The sequence below is a fragment of the Mytilus edulis genome, chromosome 8 (genome assembly GCF_963676685.1).
Source record: "Mytilus edulis chromosome 8, xbMytEdul2.2, whole genome shotgun sequence".
In the NCBI taxonomy this organism is placed as follows: Eukaryota; Metazoa; Mollusca; class Bivalvia; order Mytilida; family Mytilidae; genus Mytilus; species Mytilus edulis.
The window spans coordinates 87,474,125-87,494,160 of record NC_092351.1 but is presented as its reverse complement, the minus strand read 5'-3'; the positions used below and the strand labels follow the sequence as shown (position 1 = coordinate 87,494,160).

The 20,036-nt window shown below is 31.1% G+C and overlaps 1 protein-coding gene across 1 annotated transcript in view; it reads left to right on the top strand.

Annotated features, from left to right (window-relative positions):
- LOC139484491 (arf-GAP with Rho-GAP domain, ANK repeat and PH domain-containing protein 1-like) overlaps nucleotides 1-19,561 on the top strand; it is a 76,713-nt gene extending 57,152 nt beyond the window's left edge. Inside the window, exons 30-47 of the mRNA XM_071268223.1 lie at nucleotides 614-686; nucleotides 1,823-1,840; nucleotides 4,126-4,216; nucleotides 4,619-4,696; nucleotides 5,459-5,593; nucleotides 6,634-6,739; nucleotides 7,118-7,205; nucleotides 7,515-7,592; nucleotides 8,443-8,544; nucleotides 10,467-10,535; nucleotides 10,903-11,011; nucleotides 11,574-11,704; nucleotides 12,916-13,032; nucleotides 13,720-13,802; nucleotides 14,889-14,912; nucleotides 17,249-17,287; nucleotides 17,922-18,012; nucleotides 18,432-19,561. Coding sequence (XP_071124324.1) covers nucleotides 614-686; nucleotides 1,823-1,840; nucleotides 4,126-4,216; nucleotides 4,619-4,696; nucleotides 5,459-5,593; nucleotides 6,634-6,739; nucleotides 7,118-7,205; nucleotides 7,515-7,592; nucleotides 8,443-8,544; nucleotides 10,467-10,535; nucleotides 10,903-11,011; nucleotides 11,574-11,704; nucleotides 12,916-13,032; nucleotides 13,720-13,802; nucleotides 14,889-14,912; nucleotides 17,249-17,287; nucleotides 17,922-18,012; nucleotides 18,432-18,455 — 1,456 coding nt within the window. The 3' untranslated portion in view covers nucleotides 18,456-19,561. The remainder of the gene's footprint in view (nucleotides 1-613; nucleotides 687-1,822; nucleotides 1,841-4,125; nucleotides 4,217-4,618; nucleotides 4,697-5,458; nucleotides 5,594-6,633; nucleotides 6,740-7,117; nucleotides 7,206-7,514; nucleotides 7,593-8,442; nucleotides 8,545-10,466; nucleotides 10,536-10,902; nucleotides 11,012-11,573; nucleotides 11,705-12,915; nucleotides 13,033-13,719; nucleotides 13,803-14,888; nucleotides 14,913-17,248; nucleotides 17,288-17,921; nucleotides 18,013-18,431) is intronic.
- The last annotated feature ends 475 nt before the right edge of the window (nucleotides 19,562-20,036 follow it).

Sequence of the window (20,036 nt, the reverse complement as noted above, 5' to 3'; positions counted from 1 at the left end):
AGACCTAAGAGCAGACAGGGAAAAAAAACATGCAAACATCAGACATCAGACTCGGACTTCTCTTGAACTGAATTTTAATGTGCGTATTGTTATGCGTTTACTTTTCTACATTGGTTAGAGGTATAGGGAAAGGGTTGAGATCTCACAAACATGTTTAACCCCGCCGCATTTTTGCGCCTGTCCCAAGTCAGGAGCCTCTGGCCTTTGTTAGTCTTGTATTATTTTAATTTTAGTTTCTTGTGTACAATTTGGAAATTAGTATGGCGTTCATTATCACTGGACTAGTATATATTTGTTTAGGGGCCAGCTGAAGGACGCCTCCGGGTGCGGGAATTTCTCGCTACATTGAAGACCTGTTGGTGACCCTCTGCTGTTGTTTTTTATTTGGTCGGGTTGTTGTCTCTTTGACACATTCCCCATTTCCATTCTCAATTTTAAAAAATGTGAAATTTTGGGGAAAAATGAAAAAAGATTAAAAGATATAACAGTTCTAAGCTGAGTATCATGTAATATAATACACAGAGAAAATTTAATCATATTATCCTTTTTATGATTTTTTGCAATGTATTACGAATCTACATCATTGCTTGAGATGATAACTTTACTTTTTTAGGTCACTATACTTCCAAGCAGATTTACAACGAGATACAGAAAGACTTTATGAAGCCTTTGGAAACAGTATGAAGGTAAACTAATGTTGTTATACTTGAGAAGTAGCCTTAAAGTCTTTCATTAAGTCATATATGTTAATTCCTGAACTGTAACAGTTAGAGGGATGAAAATCATTTTTTATTTGATTGTGAATGAATCAAGGATATGAGAAATAATGTTTTTTTTTGTGATTTTAGATTAATAATTCTAATTAAGATTTTCTACTGAAGAAAAGAAGATTTTATACTAAATCCATCAACATCATCCTGGCAAAATAAATTTGGGTGAAGCATTAAGAAATTATTAGAACTAATTTAAAGACAGTGGATTCATATTTTAGTTTCTCTAATTCTATGGAAAAATATCCCTTTCCGAACACGTTGTAACAAAAAAAATTTAATCAACGTGTGGTTGCCGTGATCTAGGAAGATGATTGGCTGAGTCAAAGGGTCATAACCTTTCTCAGCTCCCTGAATGATCAAAATGTTCTAACAGGTGTTAATGAAATTGACAACTTCGTGGAAAGTGGAAGGTACACGAAGTGTATTTTGGTTTATAAAAAAGGAAATTTATCTTTTAATCATTAGAGAAACAGATTATTGCATAGTAACGCGTGGATTATCTGATTTATCCAATCTCGAGGCTCAGACTTTTAAATTAATAATTTAACTATCTCGATTGGATAAATCCGATAATCCACTTGTATCAATGTAATAATCTATATGTATATATGTGAGAATGTTTTTCTTATATTTAGCATAATAACTTTTTCCTAGATTGTAATTCTCTTTAGGTAGAATCTTCGTTGGGGCTTCGGCAAAACTAATAAATAAATCCTCAATTTATTTTATAAAATCACAGGAATTGTTTTTGGTCATGGAATAATATGAGGGAAAAATTTGTTTAACACTAATTGAATCTTTCTCACATTGTGGCGATTATATTATAAAAATTGTTAGAAATTATATATAAGGATTGGCCAAGACGACTTTTGACACAGATATATGTAAATTAATCTATTTCATTGAAAATACTTTCCTCTCCATCATTGTATAAAGACGAAATCCCCTTCCTTCATGTATTGATATTGATCTAATGATTGTGAAAGTTTATTATATAAGATTCATATTTGAAACTATGGTAAAAATGGTAATGGCTAATTTCTAATCAGATTTATAAGTTACGACGGGTAAGTGATAACAATTCTTTGTCATTTTCTTAGAATGAAATTAACATAAGATATCAGTCAAGATTTCAATTTCTTTGTCATTTTCTTAGAATGAAATTAACATAAAATATTGGTGAATTTTTCAATTTTCGTCATTTTCTTAGAATGAAATTAAGGATGTACTTAGGTGAGGTAAGGTGAAAATTAATAATAAATTAAGAAGTTAAAATTTATACTATAAGCTGGTAGAGCATCAACTAAGGATAAAAATAAGTTAAAAATATTGATAGGTCATGGACATCCTTTTTGAGATATTTGAGATTTAAAATATGGCGGGAAAATGCTGACTCTGACTTTTACCTTATATTTGCATTGGTATTATTAGGTCTCAAAACAAAAGAAAGAAAATTAAGAATCTTCTAAAATTTTGGTAAATGACCTTTCATGAGCTATGAAGTCTTATATGAAAAAATAAATGGGTGTTATGGGGCAAAATATTTTACATTGTATTGTATGGAAAAACACCAAGGAGTCCGAACATTTGACACAAATTCCAAAACCTCACCTAAGTACATCCTTAACATAAGATATCAGTCAAAATTTCAATTTCTTTGTCATTTTCTTAGTATGAAAACTAACAAAATATTGGTAACGGTTTCAATTTATTTTTTTCTATTTAAATTTTTACTAATTTACAGTACTAAGATTTCTACATGACAATTGCATCATTTTATTTTTTTGTTTGCATGCTGACCTTTACAGCATGAATGATTTATGTGTTTGATCATGACCTTTCAGTCAGTTGTTTCATTGGCTCGTTTAGGAGGAACAGCAGGCGATGCTTATTCTATCGACGCAGTCATACTCTCTTTGAAAAATCCTCCAACGGGATAATTTCTCCGAAATGAAACATTCCGTTATTTTTCTCTCTACATTTTCATCATCATAGGAAGATTTACATTATTTAAAATCTCCTGCTGCGTCTTTTGTATCAATGTTTTTTCAATTTTGTTTATTCATAATGTTACAAATAAAGCTGTTACCTTGGTTGCTTGAACTGAGAGTTGTCTCATCAGCAATCATACTATCACTTCTTATTTTCATATGCAAATAAAATTGAGAATGGAAATGGGGAATGTGTCAAAGAGACAACAACCTGACCATAGAAAAAACAACAGCAGAAGGTCACCAACAGGTCTTCAATGTAGCGAGAAATTCCTGCACCCGGAGGCGTCCTTCAGCTGGCCCCTAAACAAATATATACTAGTTCAGTGATAATGAACGCCATACTAATTTCCAAATTGTACACAAGAAACTAAATTTACTCTAATTTAGAAAAGAATTTAATCAAGTTTGTAAGTTAAGGAAAAACAAACAACAAACACTGACTTAAAAAAGTAAGAAAAATAATCGACAAACAACATTCCAACAAACTCTCCACAGAAAACTAAAGATGAGCAACAAAAAACCTTTCAAAATCTGCAGTGAACTCAAAGATTACAGTTTGAGCAACACACCCCTCAAAAAGGGGATATCATAGAAATTATTGATATCTGGCTAGCATGATACAGAAGATTAATGAATACACTAGTAGGCAGCCATGACAAATGGTTAATGTTTAGGTCAGTTATTTGAAGCCTAATTTGAGATGAAATGAAAATGTTTTTCTGATATTCATTGGCATTCATTCATGATTGGAAATGTTCATGCATGAAACTTTCAGCCTCATCACTGATACATATATACAAATCATATATGATTTTCAAAATTAAATACACCTTCTCTGGATCCATTAATTTTTGTGGAATACCAGTTTTCATTGTCTTTGTTGATAAAGATGATCCACAAATAAAAAATGTTTACAGCTAATTTCCTAATGCATGTAAAGCAAGACTTTGTAAGCAAGACTTAGCTTGCTTGCTTTGTTTGTATATTGTACAATCGTAATTGGGATAACGTCCAATCAAATTTGAATATAATATATACAGGTTCTACTATGCCTTTATTTATTGTTTAAAGATGTCAATCTTAATAACATAGCTTGAATTAATATTTATACAAACAGAGCAAGCAAGCCTACCAAAGTTTTACTCTACAAGCATTAGGAAATTAGTCGTAAATGAAATACTACTTTTCCATAGGCTTATACAAAAATCTAGGTAAGACCACAAAATCAAATATCTATAAAGTAACATATAATTATTCTTTAATCAACACAAGTAAATGAATCCGCAGTATTTTGTAAAAAAGGGACCTGGTTTAGACATTTATTACTCTAGTTATCCTAGACTATTGTTTCCTTGTAGGGAGGAGGCCCAACCATTGAGGACCAACAATTAACTCCAGAGAATGTCCCTGTTATTGTACATAAATGTATCAAATTTATTGAGGATAATGGTAGGTTGGAGGGAAAGTAATAAAAATAAAAGAAAATTATGACAAAAGGATGAGGATTGTCAAGGGATACCTTTTTTTTTAGTGTAGATCTTATTTTAAAGTATTTTTTTTGTCAATTTTCATACTTTAAAATAGTTGATGAATTACCACAAGGAAAGATTAACAATTCATATTCAAATTATTTTTCTATTAAAAGTTGCATATCGTAAAAATATTGCTCATGTCAATGTTTTGGTTCTGAGGTACAAAAATAATAATTTTTGGCTTCAGATATCAGCAACTGAAGTATGTGAAAATTTCTACTTTAAAAGTCCAAACAAAATCATCTATTTATAAAAACTTACCTCTTATCTTGTATGGATGTACAATTATAGTAAACTATTCAATTCTATTTATTTTAAGGTTTTAAAGATGAAGGAGTATATAGATTAGCTGCCCAGGATTCTAAAATACAGAATGTGTTGTCACGGTTTTTAGCAGGTATTTGTGTTTTTTGTGTCAAGGTTAAATAATGATTTGATTATTTTCTGTAGATCATGTCAATTACACAATCCAGTTCTAGTTCCACAAGATATGAATCGACTGTTTTATTTGGAATTTTGATCAAGTTTTGTCATTCTTATAGAGCCGTGGTGTAGTGGTTAGTACATCGGACTACTAACACAAAGGTTCCTGGTTCGATTCCTGTTTGGGATGAAAATTTCAGGAATTCAATTTTCGGCTCTCCCTTGACACCATCTGCGAGTATAGTCTTGAGGAAACGATGATAATCCGTCGGAAGGGGACGATAAATGGCTGACCCGTGTTAAGAGAAAGCCATATCTCTTGCATGTTAAAGACACCCTTGTAGATTTTGAAAAAAAGTAGGCTAATGCCGCTACAAGGCAGCACTCGCACCCGCAAAGTGGAAAGGGATTAATATAAGTTGCAAAACTTGTTTCCCAATCCACTATAAATAAATATGTTTAAACTATTCTTATAGACAATTTTAGAGGTTGCTGCATATCCATGAAAAACTCTGGTTTAAGTGAACATCATTAACTGAAAATTTAAAATGTGTTTTTGATATTAATGAATGAAATTTAAAAGGAAAATATCAATGACTAAACAAAAACCACTTAGAACCTTTAGGGGTCAGCATTTATTCTTCCATATTTACAATCAATCCTTAGTTTAAAAAGGTCATGAATATAATAAAAAGATCTATGATCAGTTCCTAATTTAGCATATTTATATTTTCAGATGCACATAGCTTAAGTTTAAGAATGGATTTACACTCAGTCAATGAGGTTGCTAACTGTTTAAAAAGATTCTTTAGACAGCTTAAAGATCCATTGTTTACAAAGATAGCTTACCAAGACTGGATCAAATGTGCAGGTAGGCTCGATACCAATATAGATAGTTTTCAATACACAATAAGTAGGCTAGGTACCAGTATAGGTAGTTTTCAGTACGAAATAGGTAAGCAAGGTACCAGTTATTGATATGTATTTGGTACCAGTTTCAATAGATTGAAAATTTCAATTGAATTTTCTTTGGTTAATAATAATAATAATCTTTATTTGTCATATAAGTAACATTATACTTGTGACATAAACAAAAGTAACAACAACAATAAAATAACTGAGTTAAACACACACATATCTATATATATACAAGTAAAACTAACTAAGAGTCCCCTGTCCTCAGCTCTAAAGACTGTTTTATAAAGGAACCTGTTTTTTTCACTTGGTTTATATTAGAAGGATTTAGTAGGACTACTAGTTATTCAGTATCAGATAGATGTGGAAACATAGGATTATCTATTGCCATGTCATTAAAAAGTTTTATACGTAAAACATTATTAATTTGACAGTGGAGGAGAAAGTGATTTTCATCTTCTAAGGTTTTACAAGTTGGACATGTTCTATTGTCTCGAGGTATTTTTAGATATCTGCCCTTCTCAATGAGCAAATTATGGTCACTAATTCTAATTTTTGTAAATAAACGTCTAGTTTCAAAATTGTGATATTTTAGATAAAATTCTTGGTCTTGTTTGACTTTAATATTTTTGTAAAGAAAAAGTTTGTTATTTTCGTTCAAACTATTAATTTTATTTTCCAGTAGTTCTGAATAAAATTTACTTGTAATATTCTTAATCCAAGTCTTTAGTTTGTTAACTTGTTCCATATTTTGACAGGACATTACTTTTTGTATATCAATATTCATTTCTTGTGTTGAATCTTTTATAAAAGTGGACCAAGTATAAACTCCTTGTTAATAAAGCTCAAAAAATTAATTCATTGTCATTTTTTAATTTATCAATGCATTGCAAGAACAATATTCCAACCTTATTCAACTTAAATTATGCTTAATAATCTGCAATGGAAGAAGCCATATTTATAAAGACCCCAATGTTTATACTTTATCTGTTTTAGCTATGGAGAGTGTAGAATCCAAACTGTCCTTCTATAAGTTCCAAATTAACCAATTACCACTGGTGAACAAATGTACTGTGAAGAAACTAATACTACATCTAGCATGGTACGTATGAAGTATTAAATTAGTTTTTGCTTTTTTGAAACCTTATTGTTTGACCCTAGTCATTTTGGAGCCCTTTATAGCTTGCTGTTCCGTGTGAGCCAAGGCTTCGTGTTGAAGGCTGTACTTTGACAGACAATGGTTTACTTTTGTGAGTTGGATGGAAAGATGTGTCTCATTGGCATCTTCTTCTACTTCTATCATTTTGCAGCCACCATCATTAAACTGATTATTTTGCCACTTTTGGATGTGCATGTAAATGTTTTAGATAAAAATTGTGTGAAAATTTTCTGAATTTACAGTAATGGGTAGAGGAAAGTCTACAAATCCACACAATATCTGTTGGAACTTTTATATCAATGTTTTTTTGTTTAATTACAGTTTGTCCACGTACAGTGCTGAGAACAAGATGGACGTAAAGAATATTGCCTTAGCATTTGGTTCAACGCTGATGAAGGGTGGGGCTGAGGTAAGGTATACATATATCATCCTGTCTTGGGTAAGAATATTGCCTTGACATTTGGTTCAACACTGATGAAAGGTGGGGCTAAGGTAAGGTATACATATATCATCATGTCTTAAGTTAGATAATGATTACTATCAAAGAAGATAAGGAATATATAGCAGATTGACAAACACTAATTTTGATCATTGAAATGCTTACGGTAATATTTCCTTTACAATAGAAAGTGATTAAATTGTCAGTTGATTTATACTATATGTAGTGTTCTGTACCACCTTGATTAGCTGTTACAGATTTATTACTTTTGTTTTGTAGATGATAGCTCAAAATCATTTGCCATTAGAAATGAGAGTGATTGAAGATCTGATTACGCATCATAGTGTTCTGTTTGAGGTTAGTGGATTAAAAAAATAGTGCTTTGTATCAAAGGTTTGAACTGAGAAATTGAACATACTTTTTTTTTAAAGCATGGAGTTTTAAGACCTTGTCTTAAGTTTTATATTTTGATTAACATCATTGCATATTCTTTTTTATGCCCCTGCTGTGGAGAAGGGGGAATTAAGTGTTATCCTTGTTCGTCTATATGTCCTAATTTGGATGGTGATACTTGTATACGGTCTAGACTTATGCCCCTTTATATATTGATAAATTGCTAATATTTTTTTTCCATTCTCTTACATCAGTTTGCCTCGTTCAAATGGCATGAAACTTATTCACAGTGCTTATAACCACAAAATTCAGATCAAGTACAAATTTGGATGGCTTCACTTTACTGTTCTTTAGTTTTATACCCTTATAACTTTTTATAAAAAAAAAAAGCCTCTGTCAGACGAAAATTCTGTCAATCAATTTGGGTAGGACAGATAGACAAGTTTTGGGACCATTTTTCTTGAAATTTGAATAGATGTTTGTAATATAGTCCCCCAAACATTATTTTGTTTTGTTTTTCAATTTCCTCACCATTTTAACATATTTGTTTTAACTGCCAAAAGATCCAGTATACTGTGGATTCATTATTATTTGTGGGATACCAATTTTGGTGGATTTCGTGGGTAAAGTTGAACCACAAATTTATATGTTCAACATATTACAACCTGCCCTTAGGCTTGAATGCAGAATTTGTTTAAACCGCAAAAAAATCAAATATCAACAAAAACACAATTTTCCCTCAAGCCACAAAAAATCAACGAAAATTAAAGATTCCACAATATATTTAAGTCAATGTCGTTTAATATGTTAACAGGAAGAGGTGCAGAAAATTGAAAGGTCAGAGAGCATGCTGCAGGCGGTCCAGCAAAAAATAAAAATGGCCGAATTGCAGCATCGTAATTCAGCAGTACATCTTGTAAGTACACAACACACAACAATATTTAAACATGTGTTTTCTGTTCTATAGAAGGAAAAGACAGCAGCCCAACAACTTGAAGAAGAACGTAAACGTATTCTGTTCAGGATCAAACAAATGTCATTTGAAAAGCCGGTAGAATTTGTGAGTTACGCTTTCATTTGGCAGTGCTTTGCAGTTTAATGGCCTTTCTACTAGATATTTTGGATTTTAATTCACGATGCACTTGTGATAAATTAATGTGTGATTTTGTACACTGTTCTAAATAAACACTGAGTTCTGGTTTAAACACAAGTACTGGTTTGAACATGATTTTCGCACTGAGTTCTGGTTTTAACACTGAGTTCTGGTTTTAACACTGAGTTCTAGTTTAGACACTGAGTTCTGGTTTAAACACAGAGTTCTGGTTTAGTCACTGAGTTCTGGTTTAAACACATAGTTCTGGTTTAAACAATGAGTTCTGGTTTTAAATCTGAGTTTAAGTTTAAACTTAGTTCTGTTTTAAAAACTTGTGTTGTGGTATAACATTGAGTTCTGTTTTAAACACTGAGTTCTGGTTTAGACACTGTGTTCTGGTTTAGACACTGAGTTCTGGTTTAAACACTTGTTTTGGTGAAGATATTACGTTCCGTTTAAACACTGAGTTCTGTTTTTAACAATGAGAACTTTTTTTGAGCACTGGAAATGGATTGAAAGACAACACCAGTTTATAAGTTCATAAGTGGTTAAATTTAGACATTCTTTGCATAACTTGCTTATACATTGATAAGCTACTTGTATTGCTTACATAGTATATATACTCAGCCATTTATTATACTCTAACTGCCTTAATTTGTTCAACGATGTGATACAATTGCAAGGAAAATAACTGACCACAACACAATATGAAAATAACACCTTATAAATTTGGTGTGTTGGAAAGGCTTTCCTAAATTAGTTTACATCAGGAATGGTCTAATTATAATTTTATATATTGGTTACAATGAATTACATTGATTTCCCAGTGAAAAAAAATCCTGATATTTTCAGATGTGAAATAAACTTGGTTATTTCATTCCTCTGATGTTATACAACAGAAGGCGTTGTCATAACGTTAGATCAAAACAAATTGTGAATGCTTAGAAAAATATATTTCCTTATATTTTCTACTTTTATTTCAGAGAAAGGTCATTTACCAATTTAATAAAAAGAATAACTAATCAAAGAATTTAAATATTGAAAAATATTCAACTCGTGACTGAACAACTCTGATAACTAACTCATGCACTACACACATTTGTGAATTAATGTGTTGTTAGGTCACTTGTGGAATATTTTTCTCTATTTAAATTCTTTGATTAGTTATTCTATAAATACCATAGGTTTATAGTTGCAATGTCTTGGATGAGTTCTTACATCAGTTTTGAGTCCAGATAAATCATTTTTGAAAAAGTAATGTATCTTGAAAATATTATTTTTTTGGAAATTGAAAAGTTAGCGCTCTCATGTGTTCAATTCTTACCAGATTTTTAAAAATGCATCCTATATTGTAGATTTATATCAGCAATGTCTTTTACACTTTTGAAAATAAGTAATTATCAAATATTATTAAAAGAACAAAAAATATCTTTACATATTTCTTGAAGAATTTTATATGTGTAGCTCCTGTGTCTTTGACATTCTGGCTTTATATATACATGTGGTTTACTGCTTATTAGTCCCCTAACGATGAAGTTGAAGGGGACTTTAGGTTTGTTCTCTGTCCGGCTGTCTGTCCATACCTCAGTCTGGCAAATCAGTTATCCACACTTTTTTTCATCATGCTTGAAGAATATGATTTGATAATTTATAATGACAAGTTACAGATCAATTTTAAATTTTGTCCTGGTCTGATGATTTTGTGCAGAGTTATGGTCCTTGTTTGATTGGTCTTATTATTTCAGAGTCAGATCGGTGAAATGATGGTTACTATATTTTACCAGCACAGAACAAATCAGAGTGAGGTTTATAGTGTAAGTATTATATCAGGAGGAGGGGTGGGCAGTTCTAACAAACATGTTTTTTTTAGTGTTAAAACCAAAAAGAGAGGGGGGGGGGAAATAAGACAAGTTAGAATCTTTAGACGAATTACAACAAGATTAAAACACAAATTATTCTTTGGGAGCATAATTAATTATAAGAAAGTTATCTTTATACCGGAAGAAACATATTTTCAGAAACTTGCTTTCTTTATCTGTGACGTCACCAAGCATAGTGGCCTTTTTTCATGACTTTACAAATAAAGAAAATTTGACATCATAATTGAACTTCAACCAATCATTTGACAAGAACATTTCTCTTCAACTTTTTCACATTAATATTTTCCCCCTTGTCTTGCAGGCTAAGCGTGGAGGTTCTGTTGGAGAAGCTGTAGAACACATGAAGAGGAAGTTTAGATTATCACTTGGACAGTGGGTCTTGTACGAGGTTGTGTATTCTGATGTTTTAGGTAAATATCTGGTCAAATCATTGATAATTTATGCATTGTCATCTATCTGTTTGACATCAGGGGTGAATCCAGCCATTAAAAAGGGGGTCCCAACCCAGGATAAAGGGAAAAGGGGGGTTCAACCATTCAAATGTATTGATCCTCCCCTGGGTTATCTCCCCTGGATCTTCCACTGGACAATGATTGTAATTTATTTAAATCATAAGGATTATGTACATAATTATTATGCCAATGATACATCAACTTAAACAAAAAAATACATATGAGTGCAATAGATATATTTGTCAACTTCTAAACTGTCCCAGTCTTTAAAAGATGAAAATTGATTTAATCAAACAATCAAGGTTTTAAAAAAACAATTCTACATATAACTAAAACATTGACAACAATTGCTGACTAGGTTACTGACTTTGGACATGCAAAGAAAAAATTGGCGCGGTTAAACTGGTTATTCAAGATCCTACACCTTACTGCTTTTAAGGTCAATTGTCATTAGTTTTACGTTGATTATAAATTTCAGAACCTTATAATTCTACATTAGTATTTTTTGGGGTAATTTTAGAAAGACCATTACATCCAAGTGAGTGTCTGTTAGATGTTGTGATGTCTTGGAGCAATTGGGAAGAAGAGTACAGAAAAAATACACATCTTGTGATGAAATCAGCAGAAAGACTGTTACAACTTGATGAAGTAGTAAGTTTGACAGGGAGGGGGAGGGTGGTATTGTTAGATGTTTTTATGTCTGGCAGTACTGTAAAACGTCATATTTTCACTGATACTATATTTCCCATTAAGTCCTTTCTAACCCATTTCATGGTGATTTAATTTAAAGAGTTTCAATTTTACTTGATTTAGTTACATAAAGAAAGATCCCAAGTTTTCATTGTTAGCGACGATTTACATTTGCACTTTTTTCTTCTCTGGGAAGTTTTATTTGGCAGCAATAAAAATTTTGCACTTATTTCTCCTCTTTGGACAAAAAGTACACTATTTGTGCTACTCCCCCGTTTTATAGCAGTTGCTTAAATTTTACTGTTGAGAATAAGAAATATTGTATCGCATAAAAAAGGTGGTGAAAGTTGTTTGTCTTATCATTTTAGACAATGTAGGCAAACTATAATTTGTTTAGCGTTCTCCAAAAAGATTTGTCCTATCTGAGAGATGTCACTATGTATAGTTTCCTTTTGGCATTTCTTTTCAACTTTACAATAGAGGACAGTTTTAAATGCTTTTTACCGTGCATAACTGAGAGCAAGCAAAATAATACATTGTTTTTTTTCACAATTAAATCATCTTTATTGTACTAAATGCTGTGAAATATCATATTGTGTTATATGAAAAAGAAAAAGATAGTTGGGGTTTAATTCAAAATCTGCTAATAATTAGAGAAAATGACGTAGCCAATGGGGCCTCGGTGGTCGGGTGGTCTAATTAGTTCATCTACTGTAATCACCAACCAGTCAATACTGATGTTATAAAAGAGGGACGAAAGATACCAAAGGGACAGTCAAACTCAGAAATCTAAAATAAACTGACAACGCCATGGCTAAAAATGAAAAAGACAAACAGACAAACAATAGTACACATGACACAACATAGAAAACTAAAGAATAAACAACACGAACCCCACCAAACACTAGGGGTGATCTCAGGTGCTCCGGAAGGGTAAACAGATCCTGCTCCACATGTGGCACCTTATAAGTTTCGAACCCAACTTATGCAGAAGAATTTGACCCTTATCTTAATGGGCTAGCAAGCAGTTTTCCTACGGAAGTTCAGTTATTTTCTACAGGGTCTCCGTCTTCCTTCACCAATAAAACCTGGCTGACTGATCTTTTTGAAAGTGGTGTTAAATATCAATCAATTATCCAATGTATCTTTACTAAAGATTTGTTGTATTTCAGTATGATCCAAACCATGCATTATTTGCTGAGTTCAAATATAAAGAAAAGAAGGAAAAATTTAAGAAGTTTTCTTTTGGATTTAACCAATCAAAATTGTCCTTGTTCAAGGATTTAGGGGTAAGTACCTTGTTATCATTAACAGAACTGTGAATGTTCAAAGGTATTGTGAATTCAGAAATTATTGCAAATATTGTGACTTGGTGAGTATTGCTATAATAAGAATTCACTTTCTTAAATCTTTTATCATATATATATCTATATGCAGCTTTTTTTTTGTCCTTTCTCTGCAAAAAGTAAAATCACAAAAATACTGAAATTAAAATCAGAAAGTCTGTAATCAAGTGGCAAAATTGAAAGCTCAAACACATCAAACGAATGGATAACAACTGTTGTCTGATGACAACTGCTGATTATAGAAAAAAGAAATATTATTCTGAAGGAAGAACTTTGTATTTAGTTCATTTGAATTAAGTTATAATCACAGATTTATTGTGGTCACAATCATTAACTATTATGCTGTTGCAACATCACTGAAATTGACATTCACTGAAATTTTATATTAACTTAATTTACCGAATTTACTGAAAGATGGTGTCGCAAGTTTTACAGGAACAATGTTGGAATAATCTTACTAATCCAAGGGTCATGAAGCTGTTATATTTGCCAGTCATGACCTAAACTGCAAGCTATTTGTCCTAAAATGGCAGATTGTGGATTTAATTTTTTTTACAGAAATTGGATAATTATAATAACATGCCATCAAACTGTGGCTTGTTTTAATAATTGCTATTTGTTTTATTACAGTACAATACAATGCCTTCAAAATCGTGGCAGATAGAAGATATGCTTATATACTTTGGTGCTGATCCTAAGAAAAATGCTCAAAAGTAAGTCAATTATATAACTGATGGGTTTCTGTCACATGGGAGCTTCCTCTTTGTGCTTATATTCGTTGATAGCTTTTATATTTTGGCAAGCTGTAATATTTTGTGTTGTAGCTTTTATATTCAATTGATTTTGACAGAATTATAGATTATCGTTGATCATCTCAACAAGATTGATTTTCCTGCTTGAGCTGGTACGTAATGACCAATGATAATCTGTTTCACTATTTTACCTATGATGACGTTGTCAATTTCATGTCAATTTCATTAGCAACGCCACATGCCTCCTTAGTTTCTAGCAATAATTTTCCATCACAAGTGAGTAGCATGATATGAAAAATTATCACAAAAAGAGATTAAAGGAAAAATGCACAAAATAGCAATAATGATTTTTATTATGTATTTGTATGTCATTTTATGTATAATTAGAACAGGGTTTGCTTTACACAAGTTTTATTAAACATTAAAGTAATTAAAAACAGTTGTAGATTTAAGGTTAACCTTATTTTCTATGTTCTTTTCTGCTTGTGATATATCTTTATATTTCAGAATACTACTAATAAAATACATTTATTATGGTGAAATCAGCAAACCCATTTATTATAAGTGACTGCTGTTTTGGCAAAATGTCAGTTTAAATTATATAAAGAGCTTAAAAAACATCAGGTGTTGAAATCAATATTGAGGGTGGTGAAGGTTTATTTTTATGCAATGATGTGTTTTGCCAGTTTTATTTCTTGTGCAGCCATGAAAAGGTTTGTCATTCACTGTGTTTCTTGAAATCGATGAAAAGATCAACGTGCAAGAAATTTATTAATATTGTCTTTCACTTTGAAACGGCAATTTTATTTCATGTTCTTCCGTGCAGATACCACCCTTTGCCCCCCTCAATATTGCCAGATGAGCTTCATTTAAATCTCAAATAAATTCATAAGTCCACCTGATTGATTTTGGTTCCTGTACTTTTCAAATTTCTAAATAGCTGTTGGTTAAATTCAGATTGACAAGTGACAAAAATTTACGACAAAGGATGATATATTCATCTATATTATGTATAAATATATTTTCTTTTCCTTTTCTGCATACTAGACTTTCTAAACCCCAAAATCTACAGTAAGTATGTGTACTAATATGCTTGGTAGACTAGTGGATATATCTCATGGTTTCTTGTGTTAGGGCTAATGGATCAAAATCTTCCCATATTGGGTGTTCATATACAATATCTTTTCTGCCTATTTGCTTTGCAATATTATTCTTGCAGTACCAATTTCTTATTGATTACTTAGTACAGGTCAACCACAAATTTAAATGTTCAACAAAGTAAAATTGGTAAAACCATGAAATCAAATACCTATGGGAATATCACTTCAAGACAAATTTGTATCCGAATTAATAAATGAAGCAACAATAAATGGCTCAGAAAACATCTATCTCAATAGAGAAGGGGTGTACATAATGTAAGATACACACTAGAAGCCATGACGAAATCAATTTGCAGTTTTTATATATAATGATTTGCTGTGATTTTAATACTGTAAATTCATAAATTATTGCCGTGTTTTTGTTCTTGCAAAAAATGTGACAAGGTTACAATCTCAATGATTTAAACTTGTGTTTTGAAACTTTTTGTATGAATTAAACAGAATTTTTCTCAAAATTGCAAAAATAAAAAATTGCATTTTAGTCTAAAATGACAAATCGCAATAATAAATGCACACAATAATTTCTGAATTTACAGTATTCAGCTCAACAAAGACATTTGTGTTTCTAGTTTCTTATTTTTTTTCATTCCTTTTGCTTCAAGTAAATTTTTTAGAATTGACCATGAAAAACTTTAACTTAAAGTGTAATACATTTTGAAACTTTTTTTTGCATCGAAATTATCCTGTTCAGTAATTTTACTTATGCTGGTAAAGTATGTTTTCATTTTGACAAACTAGTAATGAGGACATAAATATGAGCTAAGTTCAAATGTTCATGTATATTCAGATAATTTAAGTCAAAGGGTCAAAGTTAATATTTTGTTAAAATTTTATGAAAATCAAAATAATTTAAGTCAAGGTATTTGGTACCCTTAACATTTTGCCAGACTCGCAGTCTTGTGTTTTAAATTGTATAAATCAATAAAGTTCACTTTTTCATCTGTGATATTTGTATTGTTAGTTTAACAAATTTCACTGAATTGTGTGGTTTTGATATGAGGTTGTAAAACTATTGTTTGTTTAAAAAGATAATCTATCAACAAGGAATCATATGAATCTGGAATAATTTTGAATTCTGGAAAATAGATAACAAAAGTAAGATTAAACCAACCTTAATAAACTAAGTTAGCCTACGCACATGGCTAAAGTTAATTTTTAAATTTACTGATATAAAAATTTCAGAGTGAACTAACTGAGCGCCCTACACATTTTCATCAATTATTTCTTATCAATTTTCCAGAATTCAAAATTATTCCAGATTCAAGTAATTCCTTGTTTATAACTCCTAACTTTGAGGAGTACATTTGATTGGTGTTGTAGTATATAATTAGGTGGTCGGAAATCTGTATCCATTATGAACTACCAGTGTAGATTATGGCTAACACAATACTATAACAGAGAACTTTTATTTATACCCTTTGTAGTAAAAGGGATTTTTTTTAGTGGGATACCAATTTTCGTGGATTTTATATTGATACATGTAAATGTAAACTGTTGAAACAAGGATGTATTTTTTTTCAAGATTTATCTTTGACAAAAAAACACATAAAAATATCTATGAAAATTATCCTCATACGCCAGGAAAATTGAATTCACAGTACTTATCTTATTTAATTAAAATAAAATTGAGACTGGAAATGGGGAATGTGTCAAAGAGACAAAAACTTGACCATAGAACAGACAACAGCAGAAGGTCACCAACATTAATTAAAAACCTAAAATTTAGAACTGGGAAGAATTTTTCTTAGTTTAGAGTCCAATACTGACTTAGTTGTTTATTTATAATTATTGTAATGCACTTATGCTGATAGATTTCCTAAGGTTTAGAAAACCTAAAGGATTGTTCAGCTACAATCCCATTGAAGGACAAAAGCCATGGAACGATATCAAGCGGAAGAACTGCTATTGCTATTTTTCTATGCATTGTCAATGATTTTAGCTCATGATACTTTGCTTTCTCACGCTACTCTCTAAATCACAGTGGATAAGCTTGGAGATGTAGATTTATTGCTCAGAAAGATGAAAGGAAAATTTAAAATAAACTTTTTAATAGAGTTCATAATATTGTGTGTTGTGAATATTAGGTTTTTATCTTTTTTCTAAGATTCTTCAAATTTTCAGCATGGTCAGGGTATATGAACACAATTTAGGACAATTTTACAAAATATTTAAGTGAATAATGTACACAGACATTAAATAGGTTAAGAAATTCTGTATATAATAATTTTCCTTTCTTTTCTTTTTAAGGTTTGCCTTTTCATTCTTTATAAAAGGAGAAAAGATTGGGTAAGTTTTTGAAAACAGGAATAATATTTTCTTGGTCTTTTTATAATATATCGATTGTTTAGTATCATCTTCCTATCTAACTGTAGAAAAAACAATTTAATGTGATATTTGAAAAGTTGATACAGTTTCAGATTCATCGCTTATAAACTCTTGCTCACCTAAAAAGCTATAAAGGGCCACAAAATGACTAGTGTAAAACAATTCAAACAGAAAAACCAATGGTATAATCTATATAACAAAAAAAGAGAGAGAAGACTTTATAAGTTTGATTAACTTGTGTCTCATCCCTTTTGCACATTTACGCAAATAAAATATGTTTAAACTAAACAAAAAAAGAAACACTTATGAACATCAAAAGACAACCTCTGAACAACACAAACCTGACTAAAGACAGGTGCATACAAATGCAATGGGGTTAAAATGTTTTTAACAAGTACCAACCTTCACCCTAACCTGAGACAGTAGTGTAACATTAAAACATGGTCATCATCATGGGAACTTTTCAAATGAGGATAAAAGAAATATAGAGCAAGCAGATCTTTGTCTCGTATGAACACAGAAAATTGTTCTATTGACATTGCAGGTTGCATTTAAAACAGTATTATAAGCTTTATAATTTTTTTATTTTTTTCAGGAAAGGAGATATGCCATTATTTGGTAGGACTATTTGTTGTACAACAGAAAATGAATTGGTGAATTGGATGGCAGCCTTGTTAAAAGCTAAGGTAGTGTAGCAAACCAAAATAAATATATTGAAAACCATAAATTGTAGAATTTAAATGTTACTGTTATAAGTTTGTTTTTTTAAATAAGGAACCACTTGCATTTTTGGCAACTTCCAGAGCACTGTCTTAAGTTTTTCTATGTTGTGTTTTGTACACAGTCTTATAGATATAGGAAGATGTGGTATGAGTGCCAATGAGACATCTCTTCATCCAAATAACAATTAGATTTATGTTTGTTTTGGTTTTCACTCTTCCATTGAGGTATCAGATACTTTCTAATGTGAAAATCTAAGAGAATCTTTGTGATGTCAAATAATGTCAGACAAATAGTGATACATTGTATTATGAAGCAGTTATTTAGGTAATGGCAATTTGGCATGGAAAATACAATTTAGTATTCTGATTTTAATCTTTTTCAGCATCCAGATGGATTTTTGTCATGACAAGGACTTGCAAAATAGGATCTGTGCAATATGAACTGATACCCATTCAACAGGGCACCAGTTAAAGAACACATAAAACTGTGTTCTTGTTGTGTCTGTTTCCATCAGTGTGGAAGAGCAGTAATACTCGATCTTCTGAGTGCTTTAGGTTTGGGAGAAATTCAAAAGATTGTAAAGAGTTTGTCTTTCATACCAAATACATTTCAGACTTTATAAACAGCTTTATATGATTTTGATAAAAGTTTGAAGAAGGAAGAAAACGCCAAAAGATTTTGTGATTTTTTAAAAAAGCTTTATGAAAATTTATAGTGTATCAAGTGAAAAATTGGATTGTGAATAATTAGTGAAAATTGTCAAATTTGAATACAGTGAAATTGCGAAAGAAAGAATTAGACGATTTGTGAAATTGCCAGAATATAGCTGAAAAAATGCTTTAAAAACATGCTGTACTAGTATGATAAATTAATATTCTAGAGTGCTGAAAGCATATTATGTGAAGTTGTTTATGTTAGTGAAATTCTCAGTCATGATAGAGTTAAACAATTATGGACTTGAAAAATTGCTTGCTTGAGTAAATGTGGTACTAATGTTAGTGAAATGATAGTGCTGGCCGTTACATTTGCTTTATAATTTATTTTCATATTTTTACATACTACCATTATATTATATTAATTTTGTCATAATATTTTATAATGATATGACTTGGGATTGTGTTCCTTTTATTGTGCAATTCTATGTACAATTCCTGAAAAATATTGTTCTCTACATATATCTTTAGACCGGTATCTTTGAGTCGACATAGATATAATGATTTTGGTTTTAATCTATTATAATGTTTTTCTCACATTTACCTTTTAACCATTTAAAATGCTCATCATCAAAAATGTATATAATAATGATGTGACATTAAATATGTTTTGAAGGTCAATTTCATAGAGCCATCGTAAATATCCATTACATATTCATGCAGTCATCACTGTTTTAGTAAAAATGATATCTAATTGCATGACTGTTTATTTACAGGTTGGTTATACAATTTGCTTTATCTCAGTCAAAACCAGAAGTTATTACTAGATTAGAGGGGGAGGACAGGGGTAAGGGAGACGGGGAGAAAGGGGGTGGGAGAAAGGGGGTAAGGGAGAAAGGGGGTAAGGGAGACAGGGAGAAAGGGGGTAGGAGAAAGAAGAAAGGGGGTGGGAGAAAGGAGAAAAGGGGTAGGAGAAAGGAGAGGAAGGCTGGGAGAAAGGAGAAAAAGTTGGAGAAAGGAGAAAAAATAAAATATCTCTCCTTTTAAAAAAATTTCTAATATTTCAAGAAAAAATATCTCAAAAGGAGATGTTTTATTCTAATGGGAGAAAGGAGAATGGGGGTAGGAGAAAGGAGAAGTGGGGTGGGAGAAGGGAGAAGGGTACCCCCCTGTCCTCTCCCTCAGATTATCATATACATGTAGTCAACACATTTTTCATTTCATTATATATTGACTTTTTCCAATACAGGTTGGTCGTGCCTTTTGCATTAGGTCTTCCATAAAAACTGATGTTTCTGGCACATCAGTTATTATTGAACAATTTCATTGCAGAA